This window comes from Thunnus maccoyii, chromosome 4, assembly GCF_910596095.1.
Source record: "Thunnus maccoyii chromosome 4, fThuMac1.1, whole genome shotgun sequence".
Classification (NCBI taxonomy): domain Eukaryota; kingdom Metazoa; phylum Chordata; class Actinopteri; order Scombriformes; family Scombridae; genus Thunnus; species Thunnus maccoyii.
The window spans coordinates 26,540,833-26,558,572 of record NC_056536.1 but is presented as its reverse complement, the minus strand read 5'-3'; the positions used below and the strand labels follow the sequence as shown (position 1 = coordinate 26,558,572).

The 17,740-nt window shown below is 38.1% G+C and overlaps 1 protein-coding gene across 1 annotated transcript; it reads left to right on the top strand.

The window, feature by feature from the left end:
- Positions 1-12,363: 12,363 nt before the first annotated feature.
- rnf41 (ring finger protein 41) lies at positions 12,364-16,927 on the top strand. Its single transcript, XM_042409012.1, has 7 exons — positions 12,364-12,484; positions 13,351-13,456; positions 13,573-13,688; positions 13,779-14,050; positions 14,308-14,443; positions 15,144-15,247; positions 15,364-16,927. Exons 3-7 carry the CDS (start codon positions 13,599-13,601, stop codon positions 15,716-15,718), a joined length of 957 nt encoding a protein of 318 aa, XP_042264946.1. The 5' UTR covers positions 12,364-12,484; positions 13,351-13,456; positions 13,573-13,598; the 3' UTR covers positions 15,719-16,927.
- The last annotated feature ends 813 nt before the right edge of the window (positions 16,928-17,740 follow it).

Below are 17,740 nucleotides of genomic sequence, written 5' to 3'. Positions count from 1 at the left end.
CTCTCCCCCCGCTCAGTCAGCTGCTATCACCATCATCACCACCAGGGGGCGACTCCCTTTAACATGGCCCAGAGGACCAGGAGAGCACCCGCCCACATGTCTGTTCTCTGTGTATGTATGTGTTTGTGCGTCTGTGTGTGCGTGAGTGTTTGGTCTTCTCTTGAGGTGCAGTCAAACCTAATATGCAATTAGATCCCATTCCTCCATCTCCTAGTAGTGCTTAATACATAGAGGCTGATTGCTCTACAAGGTCACTCAAGATGAAGTGTGGCATCCAAAACAAACACTAGCAATCTGGCCATCTCGAAAATCATTTAACCCTTTAAAACCATGTCGACATAATTATATAACCGACATTTAAGAGCATGGAAATCTCTGTATCCTCTACTGTCTTTCTCTTCATATCATTCAATATAAACGTCATATCATGTTTAATCAGTCGCCGGTGACCTTGTAGAGGAACAGCCTTCCCAAAAGAATGATCAAAGAGTTTCTTTGTTTGTTGAGATTTTTTTTTTTTTTTTTCTTTTTTCTTTTTTTGTTTTTTTTTTTTTGTTTTTAAATGTCCGTTAGCATAGATTTTTATGAAGGAACCACACAAGGGAAAAAAAAATCTAAATTTTTTGCTTAAGAGTGCAATGCTTGTGTACTACAGTACAATCCGAAAATTTGGAAAAGGGTCACAAAGATGTTAATTCCATAGTGTACTTTAAATGTAACGGCCTAGAATTGTTTGGCATTTTAAGATAATTTGGATAATGCTGCTGAATACATTAGCATGTCTCCTTCTAAAAGGAGGGCCATGTGCCGGTCAGCGTTGTAACATCAATTTGTTCTTAATGCTGACTTAATGTTTTAAAGATGCTAAATAAGTGTTTGTTAAGCTAGAATGTTTCTAAGCATATAAGTTATGACCAAAGTTGATCAACACTACTATGGCTATAAATTATTTATTTGAGATGAACTGTACTGTATAGAGAAAGACAATAGATCTTGATATACCTCGTCAACTCGTTTAGCAGCTGCTTCATCTTCACCCAGGGTCCGTAGGCCTAATGTTCTCTTTTTGTAGGACTAGAGAACTACTGTAGGATAGTGACTGACTGAGGCCTTGTTTATTTCTAGATGAAGGCTTTACTAGTAATATCTGCCAACAACACCTCATCAAAGCATCATATATCTGAGCACATAAATGAACAAGCCATTTCAATTTATTTCCCATCTCTTTAACAGTGGTTTTTTTTTTCTTCTTCTTCTTCTTTTTTTTTTTTTGGAAAAAGATTTCAGAATTAGGGGTGGCCTAATGATCGAAAAAGGGAGCGATCCCTTTTCGTTCCTTTTTAGGCACGTTTTTTTTGTTCTTTTGTGTTTTTTTTGTTTTTTTTTCTGAAGTTGAACTGGCCATCAGCGTTGTGGTTTTAACGAGCTCTTACTAAAAAAAGGAGTATCTCTCGTAGCTGGTGAACTAGTCTTAAACATCTAATAGCTATATATATATATATATCTCAACTTCTCGGTGGTCATCAATTTGAACAGATAAAGAGTATCGTCTGCTATTTTTATTGGGCAGTTTTCAAGCAATATTTTCTTTTTTGGCCTTTTTTTTTGTTTAACGTTATTGAATAGACAATCACTGTCACAAGGGCTTTTGTTTCCCTGGAATGTGTTTATTTGTTTTTTTTGTTTTGTTTTTTTTTTCTTCTTTTTAATATTTCATGAAAAAAAATTTACCTAAAGACTAAACGAATGGCTCTGTGTGTGCCGGGCATTTTACTGTCAGTGTCAACACAAATGCACTGGATTGCCTTTATGGCATCTCATGAAATGCCTTTTGACCCATGCCTTCCGTAACACATCATTTCAGTTGGATAGCGTTAATGGCAGAGTATGAGGAGCCCTGAGACTGATTATGTTTCCACCCATTTGAAAGCAACAGCATTGAACCACAGTTGCACCATTAGTATCTAGTGGGGAATAAAAAAAAGAAAAAACATTGCCCGGCATATAATACCTTATATGTTTCGGCACTATCGATGACCAGGGAGTTGATATCCCTTAAAGAAGTAAATAGGGCTAAGAGGAAAAAGGAGAGGGATCTTTGCTTAGGCCAATACCTGTTGTTTAGATTTCAGGAATAGCAGAAATCCAAATATGTGCTTTTTTGGTGTTCATTTTGTTGTCTCCTCATCCCATTTCTGGTACTAAGCATACTAAAGATGATTGTATCGGACCACTAGAGCTGTTTGTGACTTTTCGATGTTATATCTATGCTATTTTGTCGTTTTTTGTTTTTTTTTTTGGTTTTTTTTTGACCATCCGCCGATGGTTAAATTACACTGAGTCAGATTGTTTTCATTGGCGTGATAACTTCATATCCACTGGTAATGAAGTGGCACAATTGCACACATTAGTTGACTGGATGAGAGATGAGGACCTAGACTAGGCTTTGTCGTTAATTACCCCCCTACAAAAAAGTCTTTCATGTTGTTTTTTTTTTTTTTTTTTTTTTTTTTTCTTGGATATACTAAAACCGGCACGAACGCCGTTTCAGAGCAGTGATTTGATGTCGTAGATTCAGAGTTTGCATTTCAATTGACCTCCATAACTGACTGAATTGAAATGGAACTAATTGGTGACCCCCCAGCCTTCGTTCTCTTGATGGATTTTTATGTTTTTCAGGAGAACAGTTATATTATTAATATTAGGGATAGGTACATATTTTTCTTTGTAATCTCAGGATCTGTGCTGAAGCAGCAGGCAGAATTTATTACTCCAATCAGATCTCAGCAGGATAATTATGTCTATTTCTTTTTTTTTTTTCTTTTTTTTTTTCTTTGGGATGGGATGTTCCATAATTTAATTCCTTTTTAACCCGAATCCCACAGCACTTAATTAGATAGTCAAGCACGCACTTTAGTACATTCAGGTTCTAAGTGTGCAAAATAGAGCAGATGTAATGTATGTACTTATGTTTACATGCATGTGTGTTGCTGCTGAATACAGGAAGGGGAGGGTTGCAAAAGACAAGCAAAGGCTGCAACAAAATTGTACTCAATGCATTAATTTAAACAAACAAACAAACAAAAAAAAAAAAAAAACAAGTGTCTCTAAGCACTTCGGGACAGTGTCCACTGCCCACTGACTTTTTTTGTGCTTTCTATTTCTGGGCGGCCGGCCCAACAAAAGTGACAAGGTTACATTACCCAGCCTACTGTGTTAACAATACAGACTCTGGCCTAAGTCACTTAAAGTCAGTCCAGTGATTCAACAGACACCTCAGGCAGGCTCCTAAAAATACTCTACATACTCACTCTGCCATCTGTAGGTGCTGTCAGACCAGTCTGTTCAGGCAGGGATTTTTTTTTTTTTTTTTTTCTTCTCTCTTGTGATGTCCTTATCTGACCAGTAAATGGAGCCATTGCCCCCCTTTCAACTATACAAGTTGTAACTGAATCCTTTTGTTGTATCACAGTATTCTTATACATGCTTTTTTTTGTGTGTGCGCGCGCGTGCGTGTGTATGTGTGTATGTACCAGTGATAACTTGAGTGATTGTGCATGGAGCTACATCACAATTTTGACATAGTAACGATGAAAACAAGTGGAGCATATAAAAAAAAATATATATATATCTGGAGTCAGAAACGGAAAGCAATGAAAGGTCCAATTGTAGCAATAGAGAGTGTGTGTAATCGTGTGCAGCACAAATATTGCACTGCCATCCATTTAGGCCAATTCAGTAAATCATAGCATAAATGCCAATGGAAGATTTTAAAATGCGGGTTAGATGTTATAATCTTTGGTCACAAATAAGGCCTGTTTTTGCCAAAATGTGTGGCAAGAGGAGGGGGAAACCTCTTTAGTAAAGCAGCAATGGATTTATGCATATGTTCAAGCAGTTTACAGTCTGACCATCAAATCTGAGCCATGAATTTTCTGACTGAAATGAATGTAGGGTCAGTTTGGAGCAGGACAAATTTGCTTTCTCCTGACTTAAAACTGTTGCTCTTCATTTGTCTTGCATAGATACGATTATACAGGTAGCATGTAATAACCTAATTCTCTACATATTATACAGTATGTGTAGTAGTCTTCCTGCATTGAGAGACTGGATAGGGTTTTTTGTTTTTTTTGGCATTATTGTTGGAGTATAGGCCTGCTGTTGTATAATATCGCTCTTCTTTCTCTATACATATACATATTTGTGTGGAGTGTAGCCTACAAGGTAAAACAGAGGACAAGAGTTCAGATGAATTTTAACATACACGTTCATCCATTTCATTGAGATTGCCTTACAGCACAGTAAAACAAGAGGGACAAAAAGGTCTACAAGTAGATATGATCACACATACTCGTAAATAGCCTATATTTGACAAAAATGCACCTAAGCTACACCCATTTAGTGCCATAGAAACCTTTATTTGCCTTTAGACATAAATCATATTACTTGGTCAGTAACTTCTTCAGACGTAGGCAGGATTATTACAGTTTTTGTGTTCGGAGCTGCATGTCCGCTCGCCAATTATACTAGTCAAAGAAAAACTATAAATATTTGCATGGAATATTATTACTCAAATGCAAGTATTCTGTTCAAATTTGGTGTTGGTAGAAGTCTATTTTATAATTGGACATTTTTGAATAACATAGTTAGTCCCTTTGGTATTGGCAAAGCAATCCCTAGGTTGTGTGTTTGTTTAACAAGATGGTTTATAGTGTGTGTGTGCGTGTGTGTTACCAGGAAAAAAAAAAAATAAGTTTTTGATGTCCAAAAAAAAAAAAGAAAAAAAAAGCATGGTATATACAGTATAGAATTGATTTGCCTCAATGGATGTCTTGGTTCTTACTTGAAGTAACGCTGATAAATGGCAAATTTCAATTCAACTCTCTGATCCACTGTTGAGCCTTTTGCCTTAAAAGCTGAAAAAAAGGAAATGATACCTGGCAGTACCTGATAAGTCGCATCACCTGTAGAGTTATGCTACTTGGTTGGATTGCTTAAAAAACAAAAAAAAATACAATTTTGGCTAATTTTGTTCTTACAGACATCCGTGGGTGTCGAGAAGCACACGAATCATTTGAGGTAGCACATAGCTCAAGGTTGCCATGGTGCAGAGATTGTTCTGAGAGGTTAGGATATCGCCATATTTGCCACTGTGAATGAATGAATTCAGAATTCACTCGTAAACAATCAACTTTGGCTTCTCTGTTATCCAGAGCCAAATGACACTGGGGATTAAAGTGGTGTACCTCAAAAAAAAAAAAAAAAAAATTCAGACGGAAAGGAAATTCTTATGAAAAACGCTTGTACAGCTATGCTAACAAAGAGTTAAAATCTCGTGATCCATCTTGTCGTGGGGTAGTGTAAATCTGCTTAAACCAGCCTAAATCAGAAGTGTATCTACGCTGAAGTGTTAGATTAGTGTCGGCGGATATCTCATGTTTCCTACCTTACAAAGGGGCAGCCAACTGCACCTTGTACTTTTTATTGGACCTGCAGTTTTACCTCATCAGTGATCTTTTGTGTGACGACGCTGACATTGATCCTCTGTGATTTCTTCTTGTTTTTCCTGATGCCAGTCATGTAGATTTCTCTCGTATTGTGTGTGTGCGTGTGTGAGAGAGAGAGAGTGTGTGTGACTTTTCAATATATGCATGCCGATCCTAAACATGCACAAGTCCCTTTTTTAAGTCCATAAGAGCATAGTTACCTTGTTTGAACATGTTTCTCATTACTACAAGCAACAGACGAGTCTGTTATCTGGTGCAAGTCATATAAGGTACACACCGTACATACATGACTGTACCTTATATATACAGTACGTATAAGGTGCAGTCATAAAGGACACGGTCTAATTCAAGGTGGGAAATGAAGGTAGCTATTAAACTTTACCTCTGCAAGTGAAAACAATACAATTTTACTGTATGACTAATGCTAGTTTGACCGCCTTCCCTGCCTGAACACTTGGTTATTAATTTCCCCCCACCAATAGGACCTGTGTAATATCGAGCACAGTGGTGGCATGGTGCCTTTTATTTGTTACTACCGAAAGGTACGGTCTTCCATTTGTATTTCCCAGAAGCCTTATAATGGGAAAAAAGAAATTACACTGAACGACTACAGTAGATAGGCTCATATTCCCTCTGAGATGATTATTTCAACCCTACGTGATCTGAGTTTTTTTCTTCTTTTTTTTTTTTTCTTTTTTAATTTTTTTCGGAAAAGCCTAAATAACTCCTCCTTCTGTATCTGGATTTCATGATGCATTTCCAGTGACTGAGTGCTCCCTTAGGGTGGCAGAATAAATTGCACATTACTGATGCGATTTTTTTTAGGGCACATCAAACATTGAATGGATGGGGATCAATGGTATGAAAGCACAAATCCAAAGAAGGCACCGCGGGGCTCAGTTGGCTCTCCCAACACCACCGAGTGAAGGAGCCTATAGACCAAAATTTAGGCGCAGACATGAGGAGCAAAAAAAAAAAAAACATCAGACTCCTCTGAGTGCAGAAAACATGAGGTTTGATTGTCAGTAACACATTAACTGTAGAAAGACTATTGTCTGGAATTTCAGAGCTGCTTCTGATTGTTCTACTAAACTCTTTTTTGGGTATTCATCGACGATTAGTAACTTCACAATACGAACAGAGTTGTTGTGAAAAAAACGACGCGGTACCTGCATTCAAGATCAAGTGATTACATTTAGGCAAGCTGTTTGTTGTGACTGTGTTGCAAAATTGATTGTGGAGATTGTTTTGTGTTATTTAGGGTAGACTGACCACAAGTAGGGTTGCAGTAGTAGCTGTGTGCAGTGTTAATAACGGTGTGATCATACTATAGAAGTGACGTAACATTTGTTGTCTTACTACGACATTAAGGCATGAATCATCTTCTCTCAAGCTGACCTCGTTTGAAATAGACAAAAGATAAAAAGTGCAATAACCTTTTGTTTATCATTGCTTCCTCAGTTGAAAAAAAAAATTATTTAATATGCTCTTTTTTTTTTTTCTTTTCTTTTTTTTTTTTGTTAACACCAAAAGTCACTCGTCTGTAGCAAATGAAGGATTTCAGTGGTCCTCTTGTTTGCATTCAGAGAGGTGGTGTTTGATAGTGGAGTGTGTGATATTCCATTCTTAAAAACTGTGATCAATATCCGACTTTAAAAAGCTGCCTGCTCAGAGAAAGGACCGTGCACAAGTTGACTGATAGATACGAGTAGGTGCTTTTGTTTCCTTCTTCTTATGGATGGACTTTTGATGGTATTGTAGTTTGGACTTTAGACCTAATTCCTTGAATTCTGGTTTATAGCCGGTAGACATGTTCATTTGCATGTGTAGATGTATATGCATCCTCTTCCTCCTTGAATGAAATGTTTTCTCAAAAATATTTAGACCTGCTGTCAGTGATGTATGCGGATAAAAGGAATTATGAAATGCCTTATATTTGTTTTCAATGTTAAGCATTAAGGGTTCTTACGTGTCCCTCCCGTTTTCAGCGTGTAGCCTAAAGCTTGTACAGTTAAGAAACTCATGAGATTTATATCTACTGTATAGCCTATGTGTTTTCAGAATTTGTTACTTGGAGGTCCTGTGATTGTGGTTTTAGAGAAACATTCCCCTTGAAAGTGCCGTTTGTTTTCACCAGCAGAGGATATGTCTGGGGGGGGGGAAATAATGTAGTATTTACACGAAGGAAAACAAATGAAATGTTTCAAAAAAAAAAAAAAAAACACTTTCCGGTGTTTTTTTTTTTTTTTTTTTTTTTTTTTTTTTTTTTTTGAACTGAATGACACAAAGTATTTGTGCAGGTGAAGCAAGGCAGCAATCTTCTGATGGAGCACCTTATCGACTCGCTCCTTCCTTCTGTGAGCCCACGATGGAAGTAGTCTCACACCAAGCTTCATTACTCTAAAGCAGAGCCATATCAGAGAATTTGCCCATTAGGAGCCCCCTTGAATGTGCTATTTAGGAATAGCCTACTGTAGGAAAGGATGTATACTGCATGTTCTGTGACATTTTAGTAGTGATAGTCCCTTTCATGTTTTTATGTTTAGTCCGCTTCACTGTAGATGTTGCCACCTCATTGCAACTCACAAGCTATTAACAATCCTCTCACAACTGGACTTAAAGCAGGCATTGATCTGCTGCTGAGGCAGCCTTAATTCATCGCAAATTTAAAAAAAAAAGAAAAAGAAAAAAAAAGAAGAGATGATAGATAATGGGTTGCCTGTTTTACTTTGAGTGGCTTATCTGGGGAAATATAAAGGAGCCCTTATCATGAGTGGAAGGACTCTGAATCAGGGCATGTGATGAGTTACAATCAAATAGTTTCACAGCGCACCTTCACAAAAAAATAAGATAAAAACCTTTAAAAAAAAAAAACAACAACGTTGGCTCGTCCACCCAACATTCCAAAGTTGATTTCATTTTCCACAGTCCTGTCCCGCTGATTGAGGAAATCTTTTTTTTTTTTTTTTTTTTTTTTTTTTTTTTTTGCTTTGCTAGTGAATGAAGTGGGCATGTGTGTCAATGACAGGGTTCCCTATTTAGCCTAACGCTGATTACCTCATTTACAAATCTGCAAATATACTATTCTACTGTGTGTAAAGGAGTCAATGCCATCACCAGCAGCGTGGTCTCAAGACCTGTGATGACAACAGGACCAATGAAGTTACTCTGTTGAACTTAGCCAATTTGATATATGACCAGTCTGGGGGATTTAAAGGGTTAAAGACACGATTCAAATTTTGTAAGGCCGAATGGGCCGCTAAGATTTCTTCAGTTAGTAAATCACCACAGCTGCTATCCCGGTTAGTGTCAGGAGCTATCAGAAAAAAGCAATGACACCATTTTTTTTTTTGGAGATTTTTGTCTTAATTTGACTCAAAGTGGTCAAATCAATATTCCGTTTGACAAAATCAAGGTGAAAATCTTAACGTTACAGTTTGTCAACATGCCGCTCCTTGAAACGCCGGCTGGAGTAGCAACTGTGGGGTACTAGCATGGTTCAAGAAGTCGAGCCGAAGCCTGGTGTATCTCACAATTATTTAAGCAAACGATCATGTTAGCATCACTTACTGTTTTCAGTAGCATTTCTCCTACCTCCTTGTTTTGCAGCCTTGAGTATTGTTTGTCTCTCCACCTGTTCTGACAAAGAAGAAAAAAAACAGATTTATCATAAGCAATGGTAGTTATACATTAAAAAAAAAAAGTGTGCTTGGTTGTGCTGTATGTGTATATGTCTATTTGACGTTGAAAAAAAAAAATATTTATGAGAAGCATTTATACGACAAAATACCACTGGAATGTGAAGCCAGACAATGTTATGATGCAGATTATGATGATAGTCTATCCCCTTTAACATTCAGTGGCGAATGGTCAGAGGAGTGTCATCTTTTAGAAAATGAATAACCACGCATTGGCTTTTTTTTTTTTTTTTTTTTTGTTTAAATATATATACCATCTATCACTTCGGTTTCCTCGTGTGCATATACTTCCCTGTCTAGCCCTATAGTGTACAGTATTTCAACGTTTACAGCTTCATTCTGGGTCAGCCATTGATTGCCCTGCAGTTGGACTCGATACCACAGGTTGTCACAAGAAAGATGTAAGGTGGATTTGTTAATTCAGTACGAGGGCGAGTTTGAGCCCCTCGAGCCGTATGCCTTTTGAATCCATCTGTCCACTCTGAACCAAAATCTGCTACATAGGCGTCTGTTTCCACACTGCCCCGACATTTTACTTTCAGTTTGACTACAAGGGGTACAGGACAAGGTGAAAGGTTTGAGGTTTTCTGACCAGGGCCCTCTTCTCTCCCCCCCCCCCCCACCCCCACATACCCTCCACCTCCTGCCCCACCCATGCCTACTCCAGGACAGGACCAGCCCACTCCCCAATCCCCGCTCCACCCCCCCACACCCCCACACCCCACCCCACCCACCCGCCGTCTCACCTAAACCTCAAGCCATTCATTTTTCTGTTTTGTTTCTTCGACAATGCAATCCTGAAAGCACTTTGCCTTGTTATTCCTTTGTGTGAACATGTGAATGATAATTTGTTACAAAAATGTTAAATATGTAAAAGATCATTCACTGTTTTGGAAAAACCTGCATCTGTCTTTCTGACGTTAAAAGAAAAAAAAAAAAAACAATTTAGTGACATTAAACCTGAATCTATTTTATAAAATGTTTGCTGCAGCCAATTGGTCTTGTCATTCAGTATTGTGGCTTAGGGTTGTTTGTGTTCAATAAAGTGCTATTGCTAAATATTTACTGTGTCTGGAGTTATTTCTTGCTAATTGATCAACGTTTTTGGTCACATAGGTGTTGTTTTACAGTGATGGAAAGCAGTCAAGTACATTTACTCAAGTACTGTACTTAAATAAAATTTGAGGTACTTGTACTTTACTTGAGTATTTCCATCTGATGCTACTTTATACTTCCACTCCACTACATTTCAGAGGGAAATATTGTACTTTCTACTCCACCATTTACTTTTACAAAGTTACTTTTCAGATGAAGATTTGACACAACAGATAATATAACAAGCTTTTAAAATACAACACATTGTTAAAGATGAAACCAGTGGTTTCCAACCTTTTGTGGCTTTTGACGTCTTACAAAAAAGTAGTGTGTCGTCTGGGTCACATTTCAGATGTTTATGAGTTGTTAACAGCTCCACCAAATAGTGATTTTTCCCTCTAAACTTCTCACATGGTTTTATTTTAATAAATGTTCAAATGATCCAATATTTCAACAAAAAACAAAGATTATAGAAAAAGTCCAAAAACTGAAAACAGATTTGTGTATCAGAACTCACTGTACTTAACTACAGTTTTGAGGTACTTGTACTTTACTTGAGTATTTCCATTTGATGCTACTTTATACTTCCACTCCACTACATTTCAGAGGGAAATATTGTACATTTATTTGACAGCTTTAGTTGCTTTTCAGATGAAGATTTGACATAACAGATAATATAACAAGCTTTTCAAATACAACACCTTGCTAAAGATGAAACCAGTGGTTTCTAACCTTTGTGGCTTTTGATATCTTACAACAAGCAGTTTTAGTCAGGGTCACATTTTCAGAAGTCTCGAGTTGTTAAGAGCTTCTCTCTAAACTTCCTGGTTTCATTACAGGAAATGTTCAAATAATCCAATATTTCACCAACAATCAAATATAAGAGAAAAAGTCCAAAAACTGAAAACAGATTTGTGTATCAGAACTTTGTTTTTTCTTCTTTCCTCTCCCATTAATCATCTCATGACCCCTCAGATTTATCTGGTGACCTTTTGGAGCCCTTGGTTGGGAACCACTGGACTCAACTAGCTAACTGTATATAAAGTAGTTGAAACTAGCTCCACCTCCAGCAGCTACAACAGTAACATGCTGCTCGAACACTGATGCTTCAGTATTAATAATCTAATGATGTCATATATAATAATATATCAGTCAGAGGAACCAAACCACTACTTTTACTATAATACTTTAACTACATTTTCTGCTAAAACTTATATACTTTTACTCCAGTATGATTTTTCATGCAGGACTTTTACTTGTAATGAAGTATTTTTACACTGTATTGGTACTTTTACTTGAGTAAAGGATCTGAAAACCTCTCCCACCACTGTGATTTCATTACTTCCAACACATCAGGTTTGGTTCACCAAAACACATGATACATACTGTGTGTATATATATACATGTACATATAAAATGCATTTCTCAGCCACGGACTGCAGCAGTGCTCTGTGGGTGATAAGAGGCTAAACAGGAAGGAGAGGAACAGCAGCCAGCATGCAGAGTCTGTGGGATACGGTTTAACAGAGGGACACATTGAAAACATGAGTCATCACTCACTACCACTGTGATTACATGTTCCAACACCGCCAAAAACCAATGTCATCACATTGCATGAGTACTCTTAACAAATAATGTGGTTTTGTTAGTTTTAAAATATATTCTGCACACTCTGTACTGTAAGGACTTTTTTGTAAGCTCATCTGGGCTTGGTACCCTTTTGGTGTTTGACATTTGAAGAAAAATACTGATTCATTCATTGTACTCCATCATTATTTTCAGGTCTATTTGAGTATGGTTCAGTCTTTTTTATTCTTGTCTTTGTGGACTGTTTCATTTTGCAGGAATGGATGAGATATATTAAGGTACACTGAGAACAAAGGTGTGGGCTTCAAGTTCAAACTGTTTTGGATATACATGTATGAATAAATACTCTGCTGACGTGTGTAAATCCAAGTGTAAAATGGGAAAAACGATAGATGGATAGACAGATAGATAGATACTGATGACTGACCAATCAAAAGCGCTTAATTTACGTCATGACGTTTCCACCCGCTTGCGTACTGACGACGCAGGGAAGCGTAGGATGTAGCACAGGACGTGGCTAGCGAGCTAGTAGTCAGAGTAGGACGACCGAAAATACATTTAAAATCGTGACTAGGATCTGTTTTGCTACATGTTCAAGTAAGTCAATCACTCGGTTATGATGTTTTATTCCAACGTGGCTGATTGTAAACAGACATTAGTCGGTGTAGTTTGCCCAGACTGAGCTCTGTCTGGTTAGCTCGATGGCTAATATCCAGAGGAAACCAACGGTGCCGTAGAGCTAGCTAGTTAGCAAGGCTTTTCCATATTTATTACATGACGAGCAAAGTACACTGAAATCTGAACTTGATTATTTTTATTCAGTCAATATGGCACCAGGTTGGGCTCGCTTATGACATTGTGTTTTTTAGTGTAACGTTAACAACGACAGAGGAATCTGTCACATACACACACACATACACGTAGCTGACGTTAGCATGAAAGGTTCGCTTGTTTGCAAGGCATGCTGAGTGCGATGGGAGGAAAGGGATCTGAAAATCGCCTCCAGACCGGTGTGTGCTGCCTCCAACTGAAATTAGGTCAGCCACCAGTCAACGGGGACAACAGGATCCTCTGCTCGGATGTGGGAGCTCCACATGTCGAGGATAACGATAGAAAACGTTACGGATCAAGGACGTCGCTTCGAGGATTTATTGAGTCATTCTGTCTTAATTAATTTAGCAATATGTGACAAAAATGTGTAGATTAGATATCAACATTCTACTATTTCTTACCTTTTATAGGGATATCCTAGTATATATATTTGTCAGTTCATGATAAGGCAGGTTGGAAATCACTAATGCCTCAGCTATTTAAATATGTCTGCATTGATGTTGTGTTTATGATGTTGGTTAGGATGACAAAGCATAACTTAGCTTGATATAACCATCAGCCAAGCATCAATCTTTTAAAAACTAAATAGTCAGTGTGGATTTTTTTCTTCAATGTATTTTTATTTTTTGCAGGGAGTCTTTGTGTCTCTTCAGCCAGACAGATGACCTGTGCCAGATGTGACCTGTCAGCAACACATCCAGAGCTGAATGGAAGCATTTGAGGCCTTTTGTGAGTGAGGTAGGCTCTAAATATTTTCTCCCTCTATAAATGAGTTTGTGTGAAATATCTGCAGTCATGTCTTGTCGCAGTTAAGTCGCCTGGAAACCTAATTTGCTTGGTTGTGTGTTGTTCAGGAGGTTGCGGCTCCCAGTAATGTACCATGGGGTACGACGTTACGAGGTTCCAAGGGGAGGTGGATGAAGACCTGCTGTGTCCTATATGTAGTGGAGTGCTAGAAGAACCTGTGCAGGTGAGTCATCTTCTGATGAATCATAAGCTCTTAACTGTATCAGCGCTTTGTCAGATTTTTAAATTTTTTTGGTCTCATTATAATTTTCAGGCCCCGCACTGCGAGCATGCCTTCTGCAATGCCTGTATAACACAGTGGTTCGCCCAGCAGCAGATTTGTCCTGTTGACCGCACAGTAGTGACACTAGCTCACCTCCGGCCTGTGCCACGCATCATGCGCAACATGCTGTCTAAACTACAGATCAGCTGTGACAATGCGAGCTTTGGCTGTGTAGCCACACTACGGCTGGACCAGCTGCAGTCACACCTCAAGGACTGCGAGCACAATCCCAAAAGGCCTGTCAACTGTGAGGACGGGTGTGGGTGAGTGACTTCCGTTTGTCAGGAGATAGTTAGAGTTGAGTGCACTGATTATTAATTTGTCTGTTCAACCTTCAGAACCTAAGTTTCTAAGGTGTGGGAGATCATAACTCAACAGCTGCTCAACAAAAAATATAGTAATCATTAAATATTGTGTCAGAAAATATAAGTATATGATTTGAAAAAATGTTGTATCACTTTGTATGGTTTTCAATTTTCTTTTTTCTCTCTTGTTTATTGTTTCTTCCTCTCTCGGGCAGCCTTGAGATGCCCAAAGATGAGCTCCCCAACCATAACTGTATCAAACACTTGCGAAGTGTCGTCCAGCAGCAACAGACTAAAATTTCAGATTTGGAGAAAACTGTGGCAGAACATAAACACCAGTTGGGGGAGCAAGTAAGAACATTTTTCCTTCTCAGTGATATATTAACCACAAAATACTTATTCTGCCTACTCCTGAAAAATATTGTTTACAAATGTGTGTGGATCATATTTAGAAACAGCCAGGAGCATATTTCTTTTCCATAACAACCACTTTATAATGACTGATTAAATTTTATACTTAAGTAAGCTATACAGCACTCTGTCTCAGTTACTGTAATGCTTTTTGGGTTTGAAACATTTGGTTACATATGATCATTTGTAGGACGGGATCTATCAAAGTATTTGAGTGTGATATGTCTGTGTGGTGTAGCTATCGACAGAGGTCTGTGTGTATGATGTTTGTGTTTGGTACTGCATTGTTTCTTGTTTCTAAAAGTGGTATTAACAAGTGGTGGAGAAAAATATGACTATTATATTGTGACTGTGGTGAATTTTTATTTTTTTTTGGTACTGTTATATAACATACTGTATATTCCAAATAGATAATTTTGAATCTGCCCTCGCTGAAAGAGTTGAGGGTTAGTATTTGTCCAGAAAAAGTGATTTAAAGGCAGAGTACTGGATCCAAAGAAATAAAAATATTTTACATCCTGGTATGTGCGACTTTTCAAGGTGACTAGACCAGACTAGTTATTACCAGTTATAAATTCCTTTCAAAGCTTTTAGAAATTTTTTGAGATTTTTCACTGACTCTGGTGCTCTTACACTCCAGAAACGGGACATTCAGCTGCTAAAAGCCTATATGAGAGCAATCCGCAGTGCTAACCCTAACCTGCAAAACCTCGAGGAGAGCATCGAGTACAATGAGATCTTGGAGTAAGTGAACTTTTGTCTTCTCTCCCACTTGTGGTATTCAACTACAGTCAACTTTGTCAAGCTGCTGCAGCTCACTCCCTAATTTTTTACTGTTTTTTTAAAATCTTAATCTACAGGTGGGTCAACTCCATGCAGCCTGCCAGAGTGACACGCTGGGGCGGCATGATCTCCACTCCCGATGCCGTGCTCCAAGCAGTCATCAAACGCTCCCTCATCGACAGCGGCTGTCCTCTCTCTATTGTGAACGACCTGATCGAGAACGCCCATGAGCGTAACTGGCCGCAGGGACTGGCCACTCTGGAGACGCGGCAGATGAACAGGCGTTACTATGAGAACTACGTTGCCAAGCGTATCCCTGGCAAGCAAGCAGTAGTGGTGATGGCCTGTGAGAATCAGCATATGGGGGAGGATATGATCTTGGAGCCCGGGCTGGTCATGATCTTCGCGCATGGCGTGGAGGAGATCTTATAACTGTACTGCTAGCTGAGCTGATCCAGAGACAAGTGGGGACGTTTTGCTTGGGGGTTTGCTGTGACGAGTAGGTTTTTCCTCGCTGGAGTGAAACCTTCCGAACAAATCTGGCTTATTTAAAATAAAATCTTATCAGAGGCTCACTCCTAAGCTTGATACCTATGCCTTAAAGTAAGGACAAATACATTATGAACCTGGCAAATAGAAACTTAATCTGACTGATATCAAAGATAAAAGGTGAGATATGATGTTTACAAGGTTTATATTTAGTGCATTATATGATCTGATTGTTCTGCTCTGTGTCCTAAATATAGTGATAAGCTTGAACCCCCATTTAATGTCCTCAGTTGTATAAATGCTTGTAAATACAAATACTATATTGAATTATAAATGTCATTCTCTTATTCCTCTCACTGTAATTAGGTTGTGATTTTTTTGTTTATCTCGGTTCTGTTTAGTCGGCTTGTGTTAATGTTTGCAGGGATGTCAACTCGGAAGTTTTTTGGGGTTTCTTTTGCGTGCTTGCTTTAGTATTTAGTTTCCTGTGAATATTTCACAAGACATTGTGCTTCTCAGTTTAGATTGTCCAAACCTTCTGTGCCATTCGTTTTATTTATTGTGTTGCCTTTTACACAAACATGCTTGAAGATGTTACCATTTGATGTATGGAAATCTGCCTTTTTCGGTGCATTTGAAGTACGTTGCAGGAAGAAAAAAATGATTTTGTGTTTTCTCTGTTGCCTCAGTTGTATATAGTCTGTATGTTGGGTCCAGTTGAATCGTTAAATTTGAAGTTTAACATCTGGGATTTAACTATGTATAATTAATTTTATTTGACAAATCATAATGGTTCACGTTATATGTTAGGTGATCCTTATGTCATGTTTTGATGATTGAAATATAGACATTGATCTTATTCTTCACGGTTAGCAAACATCTGTTCACTTACATGTCACTACAAAAACCACAGCTTGGAGATTGTAAAAAAATATTCGTAAAGTCACTCTTATGGCTTTTGAGAGGTAAAATGTTTCACCATTAGTCACTTATAACAAGATATCAGATATTCGGTATAAAAACCCAAAAAGAGCAGTAAACATAATTTCGGATTGTGCCCTTTATTCTTTTCCCTGTTAATGTTTTTATTTGTTTTGTGTCTGTTATGTACTGTGTTGTACAGGCAAGAAAGTAATAAAATGTCAAACGTCATCCCAAAAGAATGTATTTTCTCATTGGGATAACAAAATTTTAAATTTAGCATCTTAAGTAGAGGAAAAAATGCAGTTCCTTCCTTTGCCACACCATGTCATCAGAGACCTGTAAGGAGCCACGTTTCTTAAGGGCACATCAATTGAAGCACATTATATAAAGTCTTGTCTAGAGGAAGTTATTGCTGCTTTTTACAGCAGCGAGGAGTTGATGTGGGATCTGAAATGGTGCTGATCCAGGTTAAGATAATGAGGAAACGTTTAACCACAAAACTCGGAGAGAGAGAGAGAGAGAGAGAGAGAGAGGGAGGGAGGTCTGACCGCTCTGACCTGACTCATCTCCTTTTCTGTCTAACCAGACACCCACATGTTTTCCATGTCTGTTATTCTCTCTTGCCAGCCTTGTCCTCATTGTGGAGCATAATCCCTCACCATTGTGGTCACTGGAATGTGAAATCATGTGCTTTACCAAATACTGTGGCTCTGTTATAGTCCTACACACATCATTATGTGATGTGATTGGTCTCTAAAATGCATACAGCGGTCCCCCATACTGAACATGTTACATGAATATGTTTCAACATATAAATTACATAAAAATGTGTCTACATGCAGCTTATTTATTGAAAATGTACTGCACACATACTTAAGGTTACTATGCAGTGTTGAAGGAAGTACACAGATCCTTTACTTAAGTAAAAGTTGCAACACTAAAAATATTCATCATAAGTGAAAGTCTGTCTGCAAATATTACGTAAGTAAATATATGTGAGTATTATTAGCTAACTGAACTTAAGTATCAAGTAAAAAGTAC